The 24,087-nt window shown below is 40.5% G+C and overlaps 1 protein-coding gene across 2 annotated transcripts in view; it reads left to right on the top strand.

The window, feature by feature from the left end:
• The window catches only part of Zmat4 (zinc finger matrin-type 4), a 373,453-nt gene that overhangs the window by 204,080 nt on the left and 145,286 nt on the right, over positions 1-24,087 (top strand). For both annotated transcript variants that reach the window (XM_076913915.1, XM_034520977.3), the window contains exon 4: positions 9,288-9,444. In XM_076913915.1, coding sequence (XP_076770030.1) covers positions 9,288-9,444 — 157 coding nt within the window. The remainder of the gene's footprint in view (positions 1-9,287; positions 9,445-24,087) is intronic.

A 24,087-nucleotide genomic window follows, 5' to 3' on the forward strand; every position in this document is an offset into this window, starting at 1 on the left:
TTCTGCATTACCTGTCTTCTGTTTTGACTTTTATGTCACTCAGATTCTTGGCCCCATAAATAGCCCTTTTCTCTTCTCATTCAGAAAATAGCATGGCGAGCATTGTGCTGGATGCTGGCTCTTCACTGTTAATGAGACAGTTTCCTTGGTTTTAGAGGAGTTTTGTGATAGGAGACAAATAAGAAAAAGGTGAATTAAGGATTTAGCATTCTCCTATGACAGGAGAATGCCCAGGCTACCCAGAGATACTAGAGGCTAGTCCCCAGCTCTGTAGGTAGTAGGTGTCAGGAACTCTATCACCAGGAGATGAAGTTGAATTGAGCCACGAATGCACACTGTGTCATGAGAGGTATCCTCAGAGGTACTTTTTTATTCTGTCCAATTGGGCAAGTTCAAGAAGAGACTATATGGAGCTCAGGGATCTTATGGAAGAATTGGAGGAGGATTGAGTGCTACAGAGAGGAGAGGAATTCAACATGAAGACCAAAACAGTCAGGTATTCTGGACCTTTGGGGACTCTCAGAGACTGAACCACCAACCCAAGAATATATACAGGCTGGACTTATCCCCCCTGCACATACATAACAGATGTGTAACTCAGTCTTTATATGGGTCCCTCAGCAACTAGAGAAGGGCTGTCTCTAAAGCTGTTGCTGGTCTATTGATCCCATTCCCTTACCTGTAGTGCCTTGTCTGGGCTCAGTGAGAGATGATGCATCTAGCCTTGCACAGACTTGGTGTGCTAGGGTTAGGGGATACCCAGGGTGGGGTTCCACCCCCTCAGAAGAGAAAGGGAGGGGTGTGGGACTGTTTGAGTGGGGAACCAGGAGAGGAGGGTGGCAGCATTAAAGTCACTAAATAAATACGTTAATGGGGAAAAATAAGAGATTATAATCCATTGATTATTGTATCCTTTCTTATTTTAATTCTATTTTTCCTAATTCACCTCTTTTTTTAACATTGACTAATATTCACATGACCCCCACACCTAACATAGTTATTAGGTCTTTAGAAATGTGTTAAATAAATAATATAAATCTCTTGGCCATCCTCTGGTTTAAGAGAAGATTTTGAAATGCTTTTAACACTTAATGTTTCATATAGTGCTCTGTGTCTGGGATTCCAGTCTTTATTTGGAAAGGTTTATGTGTCAAAGCCCCAGACACTGGGACTTTTTTAAAGCCATATGAAGTCATGTGAAGTCTAGAAAGGTAGATTGTGAGTTAAATTTAAGCTTATGGCCTTAACTATGCTTAGTTTAAGAGTATATTCTCATTGATACAGATTGTATAGAGAGAGATTGATGATAGATATAGATAGATAGATGATAGACAGATGATAAATAATAAATTAAAAGATACTTCAAACCACCATGTTGTCACATTGACAATTGTCCTTTAAAAGATTGTAGGTTGGCACTACTTTTACAACTCACCCAGTACCCAGACTTCCCATGCCCTGTTTCAGGAGATCAAGCCTTGTGAGTAACCCAGACCTCCACATCCATACTTCCCCCACAACCTTCTAGATTTAGCCAAAGTCACACAACCAGTGCCTAGCCTATCATGGCTACTCCTTACTCCACCTTAATCAACATCTAAGCTTCTGCTTGAACCCACTCCTACAACAGTCCACTGGGCCAACACCCTGCTCTGTAATAAAAACTTTCCAACACTTCCTCCAAGGTTTAGTCCAGTGTGTTCCCCTAAATTCCTTATTCATGCCTTTTATGCAAACCCTACAACCAGGACCCCAGCCTAGTCTGGTTTCCTCTGCCTGCACCCTAAAGGAGCATTAGGCTTAAGACAGAGCCCTCTCTGTCTTGCCTCCAACCAAATGGACTCTAGCATTACATACCCAGCTGTCCCACATAGCCAGATCTACCCTACACTCCACCTTTAGAACGTCTCATATACCAGGGCAGTCCCCTCTGCTCATCTGACTTCACTTCACCCAAGCCATTTCATTTTCCACCTCTACACCCAATCCTCCACACATCTTTTCTTTCTGTCAATAAAATATCTCTGAATGACTGAAATAAGTTCATGTGCCAAGATCTTAGCCCCCAAAATATCAACAACATAAAAGATCAAGCCAATATCTCCTCTCTAACACCTATCACTACTGTAGAAATATCTGCTAATGAGAATTGCTAAGGTAAACTCCAAGACACGGAATTTTGAAAGAACAATCATTAAAGTTCATCACAAAATTCAAGGAGTTAAAAAAAAAAAAGACACAAAGCAACAGCTCGGTGAATTTAGAAAGAGTTTAAGGAGAATAAAGGTCCAAGTGACGCCCAAGAGAACACAGATATAAGGTTGACAGAAACCATGAAGACGACCCATGACCTCGAAACAGAATTAAATCAGGAGATAGAATCATTGAAGAGAGTTCAATCTTAGAATGAAGATACAACCTAAAAACTCAGTAATTCAAGGAGAAAAATCAAAGGGAAACTTCAGAATCAAGCAAAAGATAGCCTATCAGATGTGAAGATAAAAAAGATAGTCTATACCAAATAAGCAAGGAGTGTGAAAAAGTTAAAAAAAAAAAAAACAAAACAAAAATGAAAACAAAGAACAGGAAAGGAACACAGAGGAAATGTGGGACAAAATGGTGGGAAAAAACAAATCTTTAAATTATAGGAATCAATAAGGGAGAAGAATCTCAAGTCAATGGTATAGGCTAGATCTTCAACAAGATCATAGAAGAAAACCTTCCCAAATGAAGACCAGATATGCCCATATATACATACATGGAAAGTCAAATAGACAAGAACTAAAAACAATTCCTATGGTATAGCATAGATAAAGTATACAGAAAAAAGTATATTGAAAGCAGAAAGGGAACCTAACCAGATCAAACCAAACCAAACCAAGCAAGCAAGCAAGCAAGCAAGCAACCAACCAACCAACCAACCAACCAACCTACACAAGTCACATATAAAGAAAAAGCCATCAGAATAACAGCTGATTTCTCAGTGGAAACTCTGAAAGCCATAGAGCTTGAAGCAATGCATTCCAAGTCCTAAAAGACTATGACAGCCAATATAGAAAAATAGACCGAGGGAAACTATCTGCTGTGATTGAAGGAGAAAGAAAAGTTTTCCACAGCATCCACATTCTAATTGTATCTGACAAACCAAGCCTAAGAAAAATATAGGAAATATGATTTCCAGCTGAAGAGAGGAGTGAGCATAGCAATGGAAAGAAATATGAAGCCATAATTATTAAAACAAGGTACCGCTCAGAACACAAACACGACCGACAATCAACAACACGATGACAGCAGTTAACACACATTTTAAAGTATTAATGGCCTCAAGTCTCCAATAAATAAACACTGCCTAACTGAATAGATCAATAAACAAAAATCCATCTGTTGTCTATAAGAAACTCAGCACTAAGTATAAAAATCACCTTAGAGTAAAAGAACAGACAAAAGAATTCCAGTGAAATGTGACCAGGAAGCAGCCAGGTATCACTGTCTTAATCATTTGACAAACTAGACTTCAAAATAATACTAGCCAGAAAAGATAAAGAGAGACACTTAATTCTAACTAAGGGAACAGGTAACCAAGAAGACATTTCTTATCCTAAACATGTGTGCAGAAATCTGGGGCATTGAATTTCATAAAAAAAAATCTACCACTGGAATTAAAGACACAGATTAACATCTACTCATTGATAGTATGTGGTTTCAGTACCTCACTTTCTCCAATAGACAGGTCATCTGAACAAAAACCAAACATCAGGATTAAAGGACTTAATAGTTATCTACTGAATATTCCGCACAAATACCAAAGATTCTAGCCAGGATTGCATAGAAGACTTTCTGAAATAGACCATATCCTATGACACAAAATAAATCTTTACAAATTTGAAGAGATTGAAATCACTCCTTGTGTACTATCTGAAAAGAATGCAATAAAACTTAAAATTGACAGTAAACACATCTCTAGTAGAGACACAAACTTGCTGAGATGAAACAACTCATTAGAAATGATGTGTGTCAAAGAAGAAACTAAAAAAGAAATATAGAACTTTTTGTAATTAAATGAAAATGAAGACAGAAAACAAAAGACTCTCTGAAACATATTGAAAGCTGTCCTACTAGGGTAACTTATAGATCTAAGTGCATACATTAAAATAAATATAGTACAAACAAATGACTTAATCATACAACTCAAAGGGTAGGAAAAACAAGGACAAACCAAATCCAAGCATAGCTTACTTCAAGAAATAATAAAAATCAGAGCAGACATAAACCAAAATAAGACCAATAACAAAATAAATGAATGCATCTAAAAACTGTTTTTGTGTTTTAAAATTGACAGACACTTGGTCCAACTAACTAAAAGAAGGAGATGACCCAATTAATATCATTAGAAATGAAGAGGCAGACATTACAGCAGTCAACAAAGAAATTCTGAATAAGGGAATATTTTAAAAATCTGTACTCTGCTACGTTGGAAAACTGAGAGAAATGGCATTCTAGATTCAGCCAAACTATCAATTGAACTAAGCCAATTGACCCAAGAAGTCAACACCTAAACAGATGTGTAACAAACGAGGGAACTGAAATAGGAGCAAAAATCCTAGGCTAAAAAACAAATGTTCAGGGCATGGATTCACAGCAGAATTGAACCATACTTTCCAAGAAGATCTACAGCTAGTTCTTTCTTAAACTATCCCCAAAGTAGAAACAGAAGGAGAACTCCCAATGGTTTCTGTGAAACCAATAGCACTTTAATAACCAAACCAGGCAAAGACACAACAACAACAACAACAACAACAACAACAACAACAACAAAATAACAGGCCAATGTGCCTAATAAATGTAGACTCAAAAATGCTTAATAAAATAATTGCAATCAGAATACAGACATATATCAAAAAGATTATTCACGATTATTTAGACTTTGTTTCTGAAATGAAGGGATAGTTCAAAAGATGTGATCAATAAACATAATGAACCACATAAATAGACTTAAAGACAAGAATCACATGGTTACTGCAATAGATTCAGAAAAAGCCTTAAACAAAATCCAACATCCCTTTATGATAAAAGTCTTACAGAGTGTAGAGCCAGAAGGGAGCATACCCCAGTGAACCTCAGTATAAGCTGTATATGAGAAAACCACAGCCAACATCATCTTAAGTGAAAAAAAAGCTTGGAATCTCTCTGAAGTCAGAAACCAGATAGAATGTTCACTATGCCCACTCAATCTCCATGCTGTGCTTAGATCATTGGCTGGAGCAATAAAGCAAGAAAAGGAAATCAAAGGGATACAAATGAGAAAAAAGAAGCCATTGCAAAACAATAGGAAGCTAATCATTAAAGATCCCCCAATTCTACCAGAAAACACATTTGACAAAGATGCCTATATATAAAGAAAGCATCTTCAAGAAATAGTGCTGGGGAAACTGGATGCCCACATACTCAAGGATGAAACTAGACTTCTACAAATGATAAGCAGAAAAAAAGATAGGCAGTACTAGAAATGAGGCAGGATCCAGAGTCAGCTTGCACAAATCAATAGATGTCTGATACACCAACAGCAAACATGCAGACCATGGGATCACGGGTGGACTCCCATTCACAATGGTCTTAAAGAAAAGGAAATATCTATGAATAATCCTAATCAAGGAAGTAAAGGACTTCTATAATGAAACATTTAAACTTCTAAAGAAAGCAATAAAAGAGACACTAGAAAATGGAAAGACACCCCATGCTTATATTGCAAATTATTAAAATTTAGTAGAACTGGTAGAATTAGAATTGTGAAAATGACTATGTTATCAAAAGCTATTTGCAGATTCAATGCAATCCTAATCAAAATTTTCATCTCATTATTCAGAGAAATAAAATGGTGTACTAAAAATTTATAAGAAACTAGAGATTATAACAGACATCCCAAACAATTTTGACTAAAAAGAATTCTAGAGAGATTACAGTCCCAGATCATACAATATACCACAGAGACACATTAATAAAAACAATACTATACTGACACAGATATGTATAACAATAGAACCAAATCAAAGACCTAAACATGAGCAAATCTAACTTCAGCCACTTAATATTTGACAAAGATGCCAGAAAACATATATTGAAGAAAAGAAAGCATCTTCAAGAAATAGTTCTGGGGAAACTGGATGCCCACATACTCAAGGATGAAACTAGACTTGTATCTATCACCTTGCACAGTCAGAGATCTAAGCATGAAATATGAGAAAATAAGATGTCTAGAAGAAAGCACAGATAGTGCCCTATGTGATGCAGGTATAGGAAAGGACCTCCTGAATACAACCCCATTTGTTTAAGAATTATGACCAACAGTTGACTTATGGGAATAAAGAATCTTCTGCACAGTAAAGAAACAATCAACTGGGTGATGGAAGCGCAGAAAATTGGGAAGAATCTTTGGTAGTTATACATCTAACAAAGGACTGATTCCAAAAGATATAAAGAACTCAAAAAAAAAAAAAAAAAAAAAACCAGACTCAAAAAAAAAAAATATCAAATGATCCATCCAAACACTTGGCCTGGAACATGAGTTCTCAGAAAAAGAAAAGAATATTGCTTAAGAAACATCTCAAAAAGAATGTTCACCATCTTTGGCAGTTAAAAAATGTAAATTGAGACATTCTTGAGTTTTGATCTTACTCAAGTCAAAAAGAGAAACTTCATCAAAACAGTTCACACAAAACACTGCTGTGGAAGTGAGGACGCTCAGCCATGAGCTGTGCTTTAAGTCACAGTAGCTAGAAAATGGGAAGCACATAAATATACTTCAGCTGACAAATGGATAACAGAAATGAACAAATACACTATGAACTAATACTCAGTGATTGTATTGAGTCAGGTAACCCAGATCCATTTGTCCTTATACCCACAGATATCTGTAGCTTCAACTCCACATCAAGGAAACTTCCATTTGCAACAGTATGAGAGACCATTACAGAACGCCCTAGGCAAACAAAATGCAGTTGTGGGGCCGTGTGCCGAGGATGAATGTATAGAACACCTAGGGCTCAGGGAACACTGGGAGGACAAGATGGGAAGGATACAAGAGCCAGAGGATCGGAGAGTTTGCTGTGAGATGTGTTTCCTAGTAATGTCAGAAGCACTACCCATGAAGTCTCACCTCCGTGACTCCCTAAACTTGGTCTAGACAAGCACTGAAGCCTCAACCCTACACAAAGAACTACAGTCAACTAAGGAATCCTGGGAGTGGGAGAAATGGTCTTCCCCAGGGAAGAACATGCCAATTAGTTATCGAAAAACCAATAGTTACCCCTAAAGTCACACATATAAGTAACATACCAGCTGACTAGGTTGTATTTAGGAATGTGTATGCATTCCCATATGAACACAATAACAATGATAAGAGATGCCATACGTTTGAAAGAGAGCAAGGAGGGTTTATGGGAGTCTCTGGGTTTAGGGATGGGTAGAGAGAAATGTTGTAATTACATTATAATCTCAAAAGTTTTTAAAGATTTGAAAAAAAAAAAGCACATAGGACTAATTATGCCCAACACACTGTGGGAAGGTTGCCAATTTATTTTCTATTTCCCCAGAGGCCCCCAGCCCCTCGTTCTTCAGTGAATGCTTTGTACTTTCTTCAGTTGCTCTGAGATTTGATGCTGGCTTGGTATGTCTGAACTTTTCCTTGGAGAGGAATGCCCTGTACCCCCATTAGGCTTGGTTAGAGAGATCAGTGAAAGCTAACACTCTTGCTCTACTGCCTGATCTGTTTTATTTCCTAGTAAAGTACATGGTGGCTTGTAAACGTTCTTCTGCCTTTATTTTCATTTGTAAGCAAAACTCCAAGTAGCTTAGCTTATCTTCATGAAGGGCAGAATGCTCCCCAGAGCAGAGCCCTTTGGGAATGTGGCCCTTTTTGGGTCAACTTACTAACACTGACTACCATCCCCCCCTCCTGGCATTTCAGAATTTGAGTCTGTTGTTCCTACCTTTTAATTGTAGGGTTAACCTGTTAGAAGATACACACACACACACACACACACACACACACTACACACACACACACACACACACACACTACAAACACACACAAACACACAGACACACAAACATAGAGACATGCACACACCACACACAAACACACAGACATAAACACATAGAAGAGCTGTCTTCCCACATACTACAATCTAATTATCAGACATTTCATACATGCTACCTTAAGGAAGGAGTTTATTTTCTAACTACCACATAATGTATGTAAGGCAACTCTTGAGCAGTACGGACATTTTATATTTATGCAAAAATTATATAATTTTCTGTTCCCCTCAATCCCGTTCCCATCCTCCTCCTTGTCTCCATCCAATTTTAAATTTCATTTCTGGGTTTTCTGGGTCTCTAAGGAGGGACTATTGTGGGGGTAGAGATGTGCTAAGGATGTTCTTTCACAACGAGATGCCTCACTCTTTCGGTTCCACTGAGGGACAGATTTGGTCCTTATCTTAAAGGCCACTGTACCCTCAATTTCCAACGAGGCAGGAGGAGAGGCAGAGGAATAATCTTCTGGGAGAGTAGAAGTAATTGATGACCTGCAGACATAATGGCCATGTCACATGCTCTGACAAAGGAGTTGCTTTTCTCTGATTCACAATTCATTTTCATTAAATCGTACAAAGGCATAAAAATTAAGCCGGACTGAGCAGTCCGTGCAGCATTTAGCCAATCACCTTTTCTAAAGAAAAGGAAAAAAATTACACAAAAATCTTGCCAGAAAATTCAGGCAGTGTGGTCATTATAGCTCTATGATAGATATGCAAATTAAGTATGAAAAATGTTCAAGTCTTTAGAGAAACTTTTTCTCTAACAACAACTTGCACAGCACAGCTATGTGTCCTGGTGAGGCTAAAATTGGCAAAGGCAGAACTGAATGCCAAATGATAATTTCTGCTAAATAATTCAGGCCATGTGAACTTTGATATTTCCCTTACTTTAATGAGTATAATGCGGGCAATTACCAACTACTCTTCTCACAGAGCCAGACAATGTGCTTTTTCCCAATCGTGGGCTCCATTTTGATTCAGCAAACTCATATCTACAAGGTTTCTTATAAACCCAGGGTCTTGCTCATGGAGCCACTGTAAATGTATATTACTGAGTTAATAGTAATTATATCGAAGAAGCTAAGCATGTCTATAAGCTGCTCGGCAACAGACAAATCTCATGGGAATGATAAATCTCATGACAAGGAACTTGTGTTCCTCGGTGACACTGTCTTTCTCCTTTTCTCCATGCAGGGAAGCGACGCTGACATGGTGGATAAGAATAAGTGCTGTACACTCTGTAACATGTCCTTTACCTCAGCCGTGGTGGCCGATTCACATTACCAAGGCAAAATCCACGCCAAAAGGATAAAACTGCTGCTAGGAGAGAAACCTCCATTGAAAACCACAGGTATGTCTGGGAGAAAAGGACCCAGGCCAGCACCGAGAACCATATGCTCTCTTGTCATTCATAGGAATCACCCTCTTTTCAGAAGCTGTGTGCTTTTTCGGTCAAATGGCAGGTACCATTCAAAACCCACAGAGAGGGATGGGGAGGCTGGGCACAAAGGACCACTGGAGTATGATTTTATGGGTTTGTATGGCATCTTTCATCTAATGTTTACATCCTCCAGGATGTCTGTCATATTGATTGCATATCATGTGAGATACACATCTGTGTTGCTCTTCCCGGGGTCAGCCCACATTTCACATAGGTATGGATGTGCACACTGCATAGGAGGTAGGCTCTTGCCAGTGTCTATAGGAAACAATTACCATCCTTTACATTTGTGCTTTGGATATGCCAGAACACAATTACATCATAGGTTCTTGGTTTGTTTGGTGGAGAAGCACAAATAAACCATAGTCTTCACAGCCACTTTAGTTTGGAGATAAGTGTGTATTTTATGGCATGGCTGCTATTGTTACTGGGGAAGCTATGAGTCAAATCTATTGACTTTTATCAGTAACTTAAATATTGATCGCAGATTACCTGACCTTCTGAATGCTTAACAACAATGTCTTTGGAGGTTTAACTAAATTATAAAACTAAGATTTTTTTTTTTTTTTTATAATTTAGCAATGCTGAAACTGTTTGGACAAGATTTATATTGTGATAAAGATGTTACTGTGCTGGGTTATAATCCCAGGAAGTTAGGGGATATTTTTCATTATGTCTCCTCTTGCAGCGCAATTAAAATTTAGTAGTGCATTTTATCTTGCTGTCTAATGAATCGTGCATAAATCGTGGGTGTAATTATTTTTAAATGGTATTTTGGAAACGAGAAGAGCGTCTGAAACAACGCTTGGTTTTGAGTTCACTGGCGTACTTCTTCAGCTAATTGCTTAACAAATAGCAAGGAGCCTTTTCACTCCGTTTCTCAGCTGAGTTTGAGAGCGGCATATTGTTTTCCTGGAGGTGGATGTGACATTCAGGTGTAGAATGGTTTTGTCTGGAAACGAGTGCAGCTTATTTTGGAACCTCTGCATGATGTGGCATTGAACAAGGGGTGCTCAGTTGAGACACTTGTTCTCTGAAAGGCTGAGGCACTAACCTTGTGACCTGCACATCATCAGATCTCTTAAAATAGACTCCTCAAAGAAAGAGCCGCTGGAAAATTTCTATCTTTTCTTTCTGTGAATGAGTAACTAGCTCATCTGTTCTCTTTGCCTAAGCAGAAGAGTGTTAAATTTCATTTCTAAGGTAGTGTATTTGGAGGTAGTGTTGGGAGAAAAGAGGCTATATCTTTGTTTATCACATTGGTTAGCAAATGGGAAAATGATTATGTATCAAAAACTATCACATGCCAAAGTAGTATTTTATGATTTTGTATCCATCTTCAGTAATTCAAATAATTCCAGAACTAGGACATAGAACTCAAGGATAACTTATTAACTCTCAACATATTGCAAAGACAGAGGCTGGCAAGATGGCTCGGAGACTAAACTCACTAGCAAACCTGAGAACCTGAGTTTGACTCCTGGACTTCTGTGGTGGAAGGAAAGAATTTAAACTGTGTCCTTACATAAGCACTATGGCAACCATGCGCCCCATAAACAAGTATAATAAAACATTGAAAGAAACACACACACACACACACACACACACACACACACACACACACACACACACACACACACATATTCAGGTCATTTAAGGAGTTCCCTGATCCAGTGACTGGGTTATTGCTGTCCATGGTGCTAAGTTAGCTCTGGGATTATTTGAATTTAAATTACACTATCAGCTTGAAGCTTCTTCCACTAGGGAGCAGAGAAATCCAATTGCCACATCCTAGACACTTGCTTATCCATTTCCTTTGCTTAGCATACCCTCTTATCCACCTGCTTTGAGCAGAAAGAATCTTGGAAGGTGCCAACCACAGGCCAAATTAAAAGTCCTGAGAAGCTAAGTTGATCCTCAGGCTTGGGATTCTGCCAGTCATTGAACACAAAAATAGGCAATAGGAAGTGTGGCCCAAGCTAAAGGTGAGAACATGGGTGGGACAAAGGGTAGCATGTCAGTGTGGCTTCAGGAAACTTAAGTGACTCAGGAATATGCCCAGTCATTGACAGCAGGACTTTGGACGCAGACCAGAGATTTGGGGAGAATCAGAAGAGATGACCTTTAAGATGAGGATCACAGATAAGGATCAGTTAAGGAGCAGGAATCAGGTTGGAGAAGCAGCACAGGAAAGAAAACAGGGCCCTGGTCCCAGGCTTCAGGCACTGGACCTAAACCACAAACCCAGTTATTGTAAGGGCAAGAACTTAGGATCTGGAGAAGACCTGAGCCATGGCATTGGAGTTGTTGTGGGTTACTTGCCTGGCATAGCATTGCCTTCCTTTTCGGGTCACAGCCTTTCCTAACAGCAGTGTAGGGAGAGCTCAGTCCTAAGGCTTCCCCGAGCACATGTACACATGGGCTAGTACTGCCTAATCGGCTTAGCGGGCTTGAAATCCTATCTGTAATGAAAACAAAAGGGAAAAAAACCAGACATGTAAAACCCAGCTCACTGAATCTTGATGCCAGAGAGAAAGCAACACCCTGCTCAGGTCCACCTCTTATGCTGCCATGTTGTGAACCACAGTCTCTCAAACTCTGGTGATTTCTGTGTGGGCATAACTGGAGTAGAGCACATTGCTTCTCAGTGCTATTTTATCTAATGAAGAAGAACAGTCAGGGCCGGTGAATCACTGTCTCTTCTACCTGCATCTGTAGTCAGCTCAGACATCAACTGAGCACGGTGCAGGACCTAATGGCCTTTGAGGTGCCTTCTTCAGATGAGAACATCTTTACTAGGACTTCTAAATTGCATAGCCAACCCACTGGAACACAAACCAGTTTCATGCCTTCTTGGTTTTTGTCTTAGACTCTCTGGTCTGGATATAGCTGTGAAGACAGAAACATACCGAGGGATGCTAGACCACCATGTAGTCAGAGGACCAAGAACTTGGGATGCAGATCCTGTCCAGATGGGAAGGGTGATTTACACTGCTGTATCATGTCATTTGTAGTGAGACCAGAGAAACTGGGCTGTGGGAAAAGAGGCCAGAAAGCAGGAGAAGGCTGTGTCAGTTAGCTATCACTATAGCAACTGGACAAAGACAGTTTAATTTACAACTGGCCCCTCAAAATGCATACAGACAATTTTTAATAAAAAACAATGATGGTTATTTTAAAAGTAAAAAAAAAAAAAAAGGAATGTATTGATAGTTGCACCTTTCCATGACTCCCCCTCATCTCATAAAAAAAGAGAGTCTCAGGGGAAATGCAAGATTGAATGAACAGGTAATTCCCAATTCACAGTCTCCCCTTCAGGGTCCTTTTCTCCAGCCTGATTCTTGCTGCATGCTTCCTTCTGCTTCAGAGTCACCACCAAGCAAGATTGAGAGGTTCACTGATTTGATTGATGGGTTGTGGCAGAGCCCTGGGAGGCTGGGACAGTGAAGGAGAGAGGATATGTTCATAGTGTAACCAGCATCCTGAGATTTGTCTTAGAGAAGAGTCCCAAAAGACAAAAGTGATTGTGAGTGGCTGTTATTGAATCCTGAATCCAGGGTGAATCTGATATCTTGTGACTAAAGTGCAGTGTCTGTGGTTTGCAGTGTTTGCAGGGTCGGGGACCGGGGCTCCTGCGTTTGAGATCTCAGATTCGGAGTTTTATTCATAACTTGAAATTCACATTGCTTTTAGGCCTCTACTAGGTAAGCCCTCACCAGAAGTGTGCCCTTCTCAGGGCATGGAGTGTCAAATCTCATACTGTGTCATTGAAATGTCCATGCCTGATAGCCAGAAGCTTTCTCACGAGCTTCTAGCAGTTCTCGCAAGTGCCAGGAACATGGGCTTTTGGAGAAATTTAGAGTCCAAACAGTAAGAAACTAATGACATGAATATTCTCTTCTTGGAGGATAAATAAAGGAGTTGAGTCTGTTTAGTATGTAAAATACATCACTCCTGGGGAAGTCTTTATAGAGCTATCATAAGAAAGAGCTATAATGGTGGCGCATGTGTTTTGTGTGCATATGTGTGTTTGTTCATGTGCCCAAGAGCAACAGATATAGCCAGAGAGTAGGCAGAAAGTCAGAGTTAGGTGGGGGCTTGAGACAGGGAAGAGTCTGTCGATACCCAGAGTTGTTCACAGGCAGAATGGGAATGTGGGAGCTGTTGATGCAGAGTCTGCTGCTGATTCTTGGGGCTTTTCCAGTTGGGGTTCCATAAGCAGTTAGTTTAGTGCTTAGCTTAGATGACTTTCCAAAGCCCTCTAAATCAGATATTTTCTGACTGCTACCACATGCAGGTAGACCCACTGATAGGATGGCTGGAGAGAACACTGGCTTGGTATCCAAGAACAGAGAGCTTGGACACAGGGTTATGAGACTGAGTTTTATACTTTCTGGTTGGAACATGCTCCTCATCAGCTTCAGTCTTCTTGTCTGTTGTTCTGTTCTACTGCTGTGCATGTATTTGCATATATCTCATGTTCTTGCGAGGGAAGAGCTTGGTTCCCTTCCACGTTCTGAGCCTCGGATTTGTTTTGCTGCTGCCTTGCCTAGAACACAAAAGCCGCTGCATTAAGTCTCTTAGGACAAGACTCTCTGAGCTGTGGTTTTGTGTGGGCTGAGGCCGAGTCTGGCACTTGGAGCTGCTGGAAAGGGGAAAGTATTTCTGGTGGTAATGAAAAGAGAGACTAGGGACTAGAGGTTAGGAGGGCTATGGAGGCAAAAAAGCAATCAAGGTCTGGGCAGTAAGTAAGCCTTCAGGAGGCAAGAGACACAGTCAGCTAACAGGAGCTTATGTCTTAGACTAGCAGGGGAAGCAATAGGGAATAGTTTTACAGACAGAAACTCAGGATAAAAAAGAAATCAGATACCAGAATTAGGACTCCAAAGAGGGTCTGTGTCTCAGGAATATAGAAGGATTTCCTTTATCAGAGAATAAGAGCACTGACTAAACAGATGGAAACTTGATACCCAAGCCCAGAGGCCATAGAAGAGCCATTCCTCTCATGCCTGTGTAGCAGGGTAAGTACTAAGCATGCCGGAGGCATCATCCTTCAGGCTCTGAGCTGCGTGTGCTGGCTTCCTCTGGGCCTCCTGTAGGAGGAGACAGTCTTCTACAAGGAGCCTGTAGGTGTGTAATATGATTCCCAAGTGGCAAGATACATGGAATCAAGTCTGACATTGGTGGCTCCCCAGGATCACCATCCCAGGTGGCTGAGGGTAAAATAATATCATCTAAAGATATTCCCCAGGACCTGCATAGGCAGCTTATGTGGCAGGGAATCAAAATTTCAAGTGGAATTACAGTGGCTCATTCATCAACTTTGAAACTAGGGGGTTATTCTGGAGTATCCACGTGGATCCAATATAATCACAAATGTATTCCAAAGGGAAAGGGGAATGCAAGGGGGGTCTGTCAGAGTGATATGAGGGTTGGAGAGGGTCCAGCTGTCTTTGGGTGCTAGTAGAGCTGGGGGAAGGTAGGAGTGTTTTTCTGGAATTGCCTGAGGAGTGTAGTTTTGACGATGTAGCTTTAGCCAATAAAGTTTGTTTCACGGTTCTGACTCCAGAAATGGTAAAATTACAAATGTGTGTTATATTGAAGCCACTAACTATGTGGTAATTTGTCACTGGTATAGTGGGGACTAATTTTCCTAAGAAGGAGCTGACTTGTCACCCTTATGTACAATCCACATGCTGTCTTGGGACCAGCTGCAATCTAAGGGCAGCCATGTCTGTGGGCAGGATGTGCCGGCCAAGCTAGAGGTCTATCTTCATTTGGTCTCATTCTTCATGTTGAGTAACTCCCCCAACCCCATGCACAGCCGTTGGCAACTGCTTTTCAGATAGTGTATGTGCTGTTCTCCCTAGTATTGAAAGCTCGACGTATGTCCTCTGCGTTTTTAATGCTCATTCTCAAATGTAAGGCTCAGCTTCTGAATCTTCTCTCCTAAATGTGCCTTCTCTGTAACTGTTCCACATCTGAGATGCCCTCCACTCTTCCCGTGTGTATCTAAGCACCTCCTATCCTGCTAAATCCTCAATAGGACTCCCCTAGTCTTTGGAAATCCCTCCTGCTTTGGGAAACCTCAAAGACTCTGTTGTGGGCTTTTTCCATAAGCCATAGGTAAATCCCAGTAATTATTAGTGAAGGACTTAGCTTTCCTGTACCTCCTTTTCCTTGCTATGATGACTTATATGAGCTGATAGCATAATCAGAGGACACATCTGCCACATTATTAGAGCTCCATAAATGACTCCATCCATTCCAGAAATGCGGCTATTTTTACCTACTCTGTTCTGGACTTTTCTCTGGGACATATAATTCGCACACGAGCTGTTCTATTGTTCGTTGTCCAAGGTGAATCCACTGGGTTAATTTATTTTGCCAGTTGTTCTCGAAACTCACATCATAAAGGAGTTATATCTCCATAGCTATTCTCCCTGCTGGCGCATTCCCAGACACCAGTCTGACTGCAGTGATTTTCAGGATAGTGAATGATAGAAAAATAGAACTTGGTGTTTAGTTCCTACATGATGACAAGTCTGAGTGCAAAAGTGCAGGCTGATGTGAAGAGTCAGAGAAACCTGGCAGAGAAGATGAGTCAAAATAGCCGAGCATGGTATGGAGATGCAGCTCAGTGGAAGTGTTCGCTCTCGCTCTCTCTCTCCATATATACAAATTATATATGGTTCATATATATTGTGTGTATATATAGATATATAGATATATTTTCATATATGCATAGATATAAACAATTGAAGAAAAAGAGAATATAAATTTGAGAGAGAGGAATAGAGGATACTTAGAAAGGGTTGGAGGGGGGAAATGAAAAGGGGTAAATGATGTAATTATATTATAAATTCAAGTATTTAAAAATTAGGATTAAAATACTTTTGGAAGAAAGAAGAATAAAAGAGGAAATCTGAATCCTAGAAAGGCGTCTTCACAGGCAGCGTCCATGTTCTCCCATAAGTTGAAGAGAAAGTTTAGATTGTGAATACATAATCTGAATGGGTAGGCAATGCTGTATCTCCTATTAGAGGGTTCATTAATGCTCGTGGCAAACATGTTGCGTATCTGAAACCTACTCACCTCCTACCCTAAACATTAAGTTAGTTGTAAGTAGGTACAACATAGATGTCATTTTATGGCCAGGCTACAAATGTGAGAAGGAGACATAAGCCATTAGTGATGCTCTGGAGTTAACTGTTGCTGATCCTGTAGAGCCTCATCTATCCTGCTGATGGACTGTCCCTTCGGGTTTCTTTTTCACCTGGAAGCTTTTATGAATGCATCTATCATTCCAAGAAAAAGTAGATCGTGAGCTCAGTGTTTTATAAAACTCCCAAACATCATTAGCCTGAAAGTAATGACACCAAAGCTTGGAATTCATTTTTGCTGTTCCTGTGGTACCAAACCTGCCTTAACACACTGGGAAATCCCTGCAGTCTAGTCCTGAGACCTGCTTAGCAGGGACCCTGGTGTTGCTTCCTCAGTCTTGCTGCTGAGCTTGACATAGTTTCTGGCACACAGAGCAAATATCTCTTGGATGTGTAGAATTGGGAGCAAACACTAGAATAATGATAGGTGTTGAAATATTTATGGCTTCATTTTCAGGTGAATAGCCTTGGTTAGACTTCAAAGACAGCGGTAGACCTGCTTACTCGCTTTCTTGAGTTTACAAAAAGCTTTTCTTGAGAACGAGGTGGTATAGATTGGAATCTAAGACGTAAACCCAGCCTTTGGAGGCAGACCCTCTTTTAAATTCTGGGTTACCTATGCAAGTTTTAATACATTTTGTTTGTACACTAGCCTTCAAATGCATTGTAGAAGGAGTACAAGAAAACAGATGATACATACTGAAAAGCCTGGTGTAGTGCTCACTGTAAGGACAGAGTGAATGCATTGTCCTATATAAATACACATAAGTGTGTATCAGCATGTATACATGTCAACCAAGGAGCTATTTAGTGTCCCTTAAAGCAAGTGACTTCATGGCAAAAACAAATGCACCAGTTCCGGTTCTTTCAAGCGTTAGTTAGAACACCACTGGCCATAGATTCAACATGTGCATTAAGCAATGTATCACAAAAAAAAACAAAAACAAAAAAAAACGCAAGATTATGTGCTGATCCACTGATCAGAATGTGACCTCAAGCTTATGAGGTTCCCTTCATATCACTAGCTTACCCCTCACTGTTCCTGGCCACAATTTAAAAACTATTACAAATAATGAGAACTGACTATGTATATATCTAGCAAAAATTACCCTATATTCATTTCTAAACATTAGGCTTCAAAAAGTCTGCTCATTACTCTGCAATGAAATAAAAACTAACATTAAAAAAAAATCTCCTAAATGCAGTTAAAGTGTGTGGAGCTGCGTAGCCTGACTGTAGTTTAATAACAGAAGCAGTAACCAAGGCTGGTAACTGCAAAGCCATAATATCAGGAGCATCATATTCAGTGTTTTGGTTAATCTTTGTGCTTTGTCATACATAAAGCACAGTAATGTGTCATTATTAGGAGCGTCTTACTGAAGAAGAAGCAGAGATCTGCAAGTAAGTAACTTGCTCTGTGTGCAGTCAGAATTGAAAAGCAAAAGGCGGGAGGGTTGAGGGTTGCAGGGTTTAGGACTTAGCTCTGCTCTCTAGCGGTAAGAAATACATCATGAAATGTCCAGCTGATTTTGGCTCGCTTCCAGCAGTTCAAACTCCAGGGCTTGTGCTAGATGCTCAGTAGCAACAAAGCCACAAGGACAGGTATTTATATTTCTGCAATGGATCTTTTTTTTTTTTTTTCATTTTGAAGGACAATGAGAAGGATGGGAGTGGGAGCAAATCAGGTATGGCTTCTGCCACTCAGCTTCTATGTGTAAGTGTGTTGACTGAATATTTCTCTTTGCCTTTATCCCCTGGGGAAGAGGAGACAGAGCTTCAGGAGTCTTCTATGAATTTCCATGCCAGACACAGAGTTGCTTATTTGAGTTCTCCTTAGAATGAATAAAGATCAGGGTATTCTAGGTCTGTTTGAAAGTTACATAAATTCAAATGATGAATAATGTATGCACCCCAGGTTCCATCCACACCTCCTATTTGCATATACGATTTTATAGACCATTACGGTTCTATCCTCTGATTCAGGTAACTTAGATTGCTTGGCATAATCTGTCTTGATACCTGTTTTCATAGCTGCGTGCAAATACAAGAAATAGCTTTATAGAATTTCAAATCATCTCATTTTCTTTTTCTAGGACCTGAAACTTAGAGGGGGAATCAGCTGTCCAGGATGTACAGGTGTTTGGCAGCAGGGACACTTCTCTTCTCCTGTAGCTATCCGTTCAGGATATCCTTTTGAAGGAGAAATTACTCTGGTCAGTGCCTGGACCACTCTCTGGTCACTAGGGCTTGAATGTGTCACCCCTGTGAATGACATGAGTTGATGTCTTTTGGCCATGACTTTTTCCCTCTGGACCACAGTAGGTTTGAAATAATGACTTGATCAAGTTTTCTGGCTTCTTACATTTTTAACTAAAGATACAAGATCAAGGAATTAAAGGTTTCAACATTCCAACTACTGTCCCTTGTCCCTTTCCCCAGCCAAATGTGAAAATGTGATCATCTCTTATACAAATAATTCCTCTTTTGAAAATTACTTTGCCCCTGGTTAACAGTGGAAATGAATTGTGAAGAAGTCAACACATAAAGTTTTGTTAGTATGGGAAAGAAAGGCTGTCCGTCCATCTCAGATTTTATATTAACAATCACCGTGTGCATATGTTCAGTAAAAGGTTGCTCTCAAAGGTTGCTCCAGTGGTGTCAGCAAGAAGTGATACCAGGAGCTTGTAAACCCTAGCCTGTGGTCATCTGAGGCAAATGACATAACTACTATCCCTGATGTCTTCACTGTAAATCCTCGTTATAACCAGAGAGGTGATAGAAGCTTTGTCTGCCTTCCTACCCAGCCATCAAATTCTCCAAAGGCTAATAGGCTTTAATTCCCTGTCATTTGAAGACTCAGTAAATAGTGAGGATCTTGTTGTGGGTGAGAGTACCATGTGAATGTTGGCCACCATGCAACTACTGTCTTAAGTGACACTCTCAAATGCTTTTAACTGTCATCACCTCGACATTTCTCCTTTTGGTGACTAAGAGAGCTTTAAGACCACCGAGGACTTAAGCAGCCTTCTGGATGCAGCCGGATTAGTCCCTTCACCATGTCTACGAAGGAATTCAGCAGCAGAGTAAAATAATCAATTTGCTGTGCTTACTATCCTGGAACTGTCAGCAGGAGATGTGGTCGGTCTCAGGATGTGCACACACACGTTGCTTTTCAGACAAAACTGGCAGCGACTGTAATTTCAACTAGCTGCGGTGGGGAGCCCAGACCATGTCTAGTCTGTGAAACTGGGAAGACGCTCATCAAGTAAGCATTATACCTGAAATAATGAGTAGTGAAAGTCCCGAACATCCTTATTCCTTGAAATACCCACAGATATTGAACACCAGCCTTAAAACACCTCTTGGTTTTTACAAGCATGTCTTAACAGGAGCTGTGCTGGAAGAAGTAAGCATTTTATTGCTTTATATTTAGGAAATTTGAATATTAAAAATCTATTTTTATCTATTTCTCTATATAAATCTATTTGTGTATTATTCAGATATAAATGACCTAGTTGTTTTTACATGTAATACTTTTTATATTTAGAATATTTAGATTTAAATTTTGTCTCACCATGAAGCTTGGTAAAAAAATAAAAGGCCAGTTCCCATTAATGTCTCTAGTTATCCTTTGCTTCCACCCACCCCTCGCTTTAACGACACAGGAAAGGCCTATGGATATACTCAATGATATCTCTGCCTCTAAGCTTGGGCCTTGTTGTGATTTCTTCAAATATGATTACTCCAGGATGCTGTTGGTTACTTGACCTCAACAGGCTACCCACTAGGACCAGGACTTTCTTTGAACCGGGTCTTTTTCACCTTTCTTCTTCAGCAAGCTTTGCACTGAGGGTGTTAGCATCTCCATGCTAAGCTCTGAAAGACAAGACCAAGTTTTCTCAGTATACATTTCTGAAGAGTCCCCTATACCTGTTCTGAACTGCTCAGAACTCTGTTGACACTTAGGGCCTTGCCTTGCCTCTCTTGTTCCTGTGAAGTCAATGTCTGTCCTGACAGCAGATGTACTCCTCTTTCATGTTCAGAGTCCTTCCCCTCCCATACTCCTGATCATAAATACAATTCACTGCATCTTAAGGTAGGAAAGCCAGGCCTTTGGGTTTAGCTTTGTGTTTAGAATATAGTAGAAAACATGTTAATTTTTATAAAGTGAGTAGACAGGAAAACAGAAGCTTAACAATTTTTGACTTTTCTTTTTCTTTTTTTTTTTTTTTCTATTTTAACTCGGATAGCCTTCAAAGAAACTGCTTTTCTGGTGGATTTCCCACTAAATGATTTCCACTTGTCTGTTGAGTGCAGGGGAATAGAGGGCTTTAAATTTACCTAAGATTTTCAAGAGCATTTTGTTGTATTATAAGTTACAAAGGAAAGATTAAGGGGACCCTACTAAGCCTTTTCAATCCCCTCTGCAGGCCACGATTTTTATTGTTAGTTAGGGATGGCTACAGGCAGGATCTAGGAATTTTGAGCAAAGGCCTCAACGCTAGGAAGTTAGGGAGAACATTAGAAGCTGGCAGTCCCCAGTCATCTGCAGGGTTGACTGCCACCAGATTGCTACCTGTTGAGATCACTTGCCTGAGTTCTTCCAGTGATCCTACCTTGATTAATACAAACTGTTAATCATTAGTCTCTGTAGTTTGCTATCAGCCAGCATAGCAGCTGAGATCTGGAACTTTCCTCCTTCACTTAGTAAATCTAACTCCTAGAGGGTATTGGGGAAAACTAACTCTAGGTGGAAAAGCATTTACTACAGTTTTTTAAACACAAAGGGGAAGGTTAATTCAGACATTTTGTGAACCATATTGAAGCGCTTGCTTACAGGAGACTGATACAGCTGCCCTCTGAGAGGCTCTGCCAGAGCCTGACCAATACAATTGTGGATGCTTACAGCCAACCATTAGACTGAGCGCGGAGACCCCAGTAGAGGAGTTAGGGAAAGTACTAAAGGAGCTGAAGGAATTTGCAACCTCAAAGGAAGAACAACAATATTAACCAACCAGACCTTCCAAAGCTCCCAGGGACTAAACCACCAATCAAAGAATACACTTGGAAGGCCCATGGCTCCATCTGCATATGTAGCAGAGGATTGCCTTATCTGGCATCAATGGGAGGGGAGCCCCTTGGTCCTGTGGCTGCTTTATGCCCCAGTATAGGGGAATGCTAGGGCACTGAGGTGGGAGTGGGTGGATGGATGGGGGAGCACCCTACAGAAGCAGGGGGGAGGGGATAGGGGTTTGTGGAGGAGAACCCGGGAAGTGGGGGATGACATTTGAAATGTAAATAAATAAAATAACCAATAAAAATAGAATTTTGCTTTTCAAAGTGCTTATGCCACATCCAGAGATAGAACAAATTCACAAACTCCCGTCTTCAAGAGATTCCATCTAATTTGCATCTCAAAGACTGTTTGCTGCCATGGCCTTGCCCTGATGTGCTGGAAATGATGGTGCTGAAGTCTTATCCCAGCTCCAGTTACCAACTGCAGTCCACATGCCTCAGCATCAGGGTCATTAAGTACCTCTCTTCTAAAGGCCTGCTCTTCCTGGCCCACTCTGCTCCCTTCTCCAGCAGCTTGGAAATTAGAAAGCCAACAGGCCACCTTCCCTCATCTCCACCGTGTCTCAAGTATTATTAAGTTGTGCTTCAAGATCTCTTCTGCCGTTTAAGTCGTTTTAGATCTTCAGCTCGTATGTGTGCACCTGCCTTCACGTGTGTACGCCTGGCTTTGCTTCTTAAGCCAGCTCTCTGGTTCTAGCATACCCGCCCTATCCTCTTATCAGGCACCCTGTTCTGCCCTGGAAGAGTTTCAGATTTCTGTAATAACAAAGCTATAGGGACACTCACGCTCCCGACGCCCTGACCTTTGGCAGCTCAGCCCCTTTCAGGATAGACAGCAATGTGGAACTAAGGAAAGAAGTAAGGAGGTTTGGGTCCCAGCACGGCTAAAACGGTATCTTCAAACAGCTGTGGAATCCCCACAAGAAACGCCACAAAAGTCACATAGTCACCTTATACAAAGTTGTGAATTTGAATCTAGTGTGATTTTTGTGACCAATGCTATATTGTTTTTCATTTGTTGGCGTTATCTTTTGTTTTTTTTAAGAAAGCATATAGACTTTTGATAAAAAAAAAAAAAAAAAAAAAAAAAAAAAAAAAGTGCTGGAAAACTGGGTTAAAATACGTCCCTTCTGGCATTGAAGTTCCCGAGGTGTGCTGCTCTGTCTAGAACTTGGTGTCAGCTGTGAAGCATATGGACTAATGGAACATCACACTTAGAAAGGTTGCTCTGACGGTGAAGTCCATGCTGTAGATTGTCCCCCATGCTGACAGCTTTTCAGGCACCCAAGTGTCACCTACAAAGCTTTAAGGCCTACTGTTGTCTACTCTCACCCAAGGGGATTTTGAGCCAGTTAATCTAGGGATGCCAGAGAATGTTGGTATTTGAACCTCTCAGCCAAGACAAAGAACCACTGAGTCCTTAAATCCTAAATTTCTAAAGTCTGTTTGTACATGAATTACCTGAGACTTTGCAGACCCCAGATTTCCATCTCTTGGTTGGGGAATGACCTGAGATTAACTCGCTGACAGGGGGTCTTTGTTCTTGGTGGGGCACACGCGAGGGACCAGATTTGAACTACTCGTTCTCTCGCTGGCTGGCCTTGGCTGGTGCAGCCTCATCCAAAAATAAAAATTATTCATATTATCATGTACTCAGCCTCTGTCATTTCTATATAGCAGTAATGATGTGTGCTGATGAAGCTGTAGTGAAATTAATGACAATGACAATGGCTAATTCACTTGGTAATGTGTGCTTTGTGTAGTCCTCTGGGGAGTGAACTTACTTGACGATTTTCCAGCATTTATGTGGAGAGACTTGCCAGGCCTAAAACCTCTTTCCTGATTTGCACTCACCCTCTGTTCACCAACCTTTCAAACTGCTCAGTTTGAAAAGCAGTTGTATAAAACCTGGGGTGCCACATCTAGACGAGGGGACCTTAGCCTATAACACGGTGGCTGCTCTTGGTAATAAATATTGGAAGAGACCTGCCATGTCCTAGAGTACAGTAGCTTGTCTGTGTCACGATGTGATCTCATGAGGTTCTGGAGTTGCTTTGAAGTTTTGTGTGGCTAAGTCAGAATAGCACCAACTCTCAAGTTTGTTTACATCCAAATAGCAGTTAAGAAGGAGCATTTCACTCTTAGATTATGTGTGAATAGATAAAGTGTTATGCACACACAGTTAATGTACTTTTCATAAATTTTTTTTTATGAGACAGTTTCTCTGTGTAGCCCTGGGTATCCTGGAACTTACACTGTAGATCTGGCTAGCCCCAAACTCAGATCTGCTTGCCTATGCTTTCTGAATCCCAAG

Source organism: Arvicanthis niloticus, chromosome 16 (genome assembly GCF_011762505.2).
Source record: "Arvicanthis niloticus isolate mArvNil1 chromosome 16, mArvNil1.pat.X, whole genome shotgun sequence".
NCBI lineage: Eukaryota > Metazoa > Chordata > Mammalia > Rodentia > Muridae > Arvicanthis > Arvicanthis niloticus.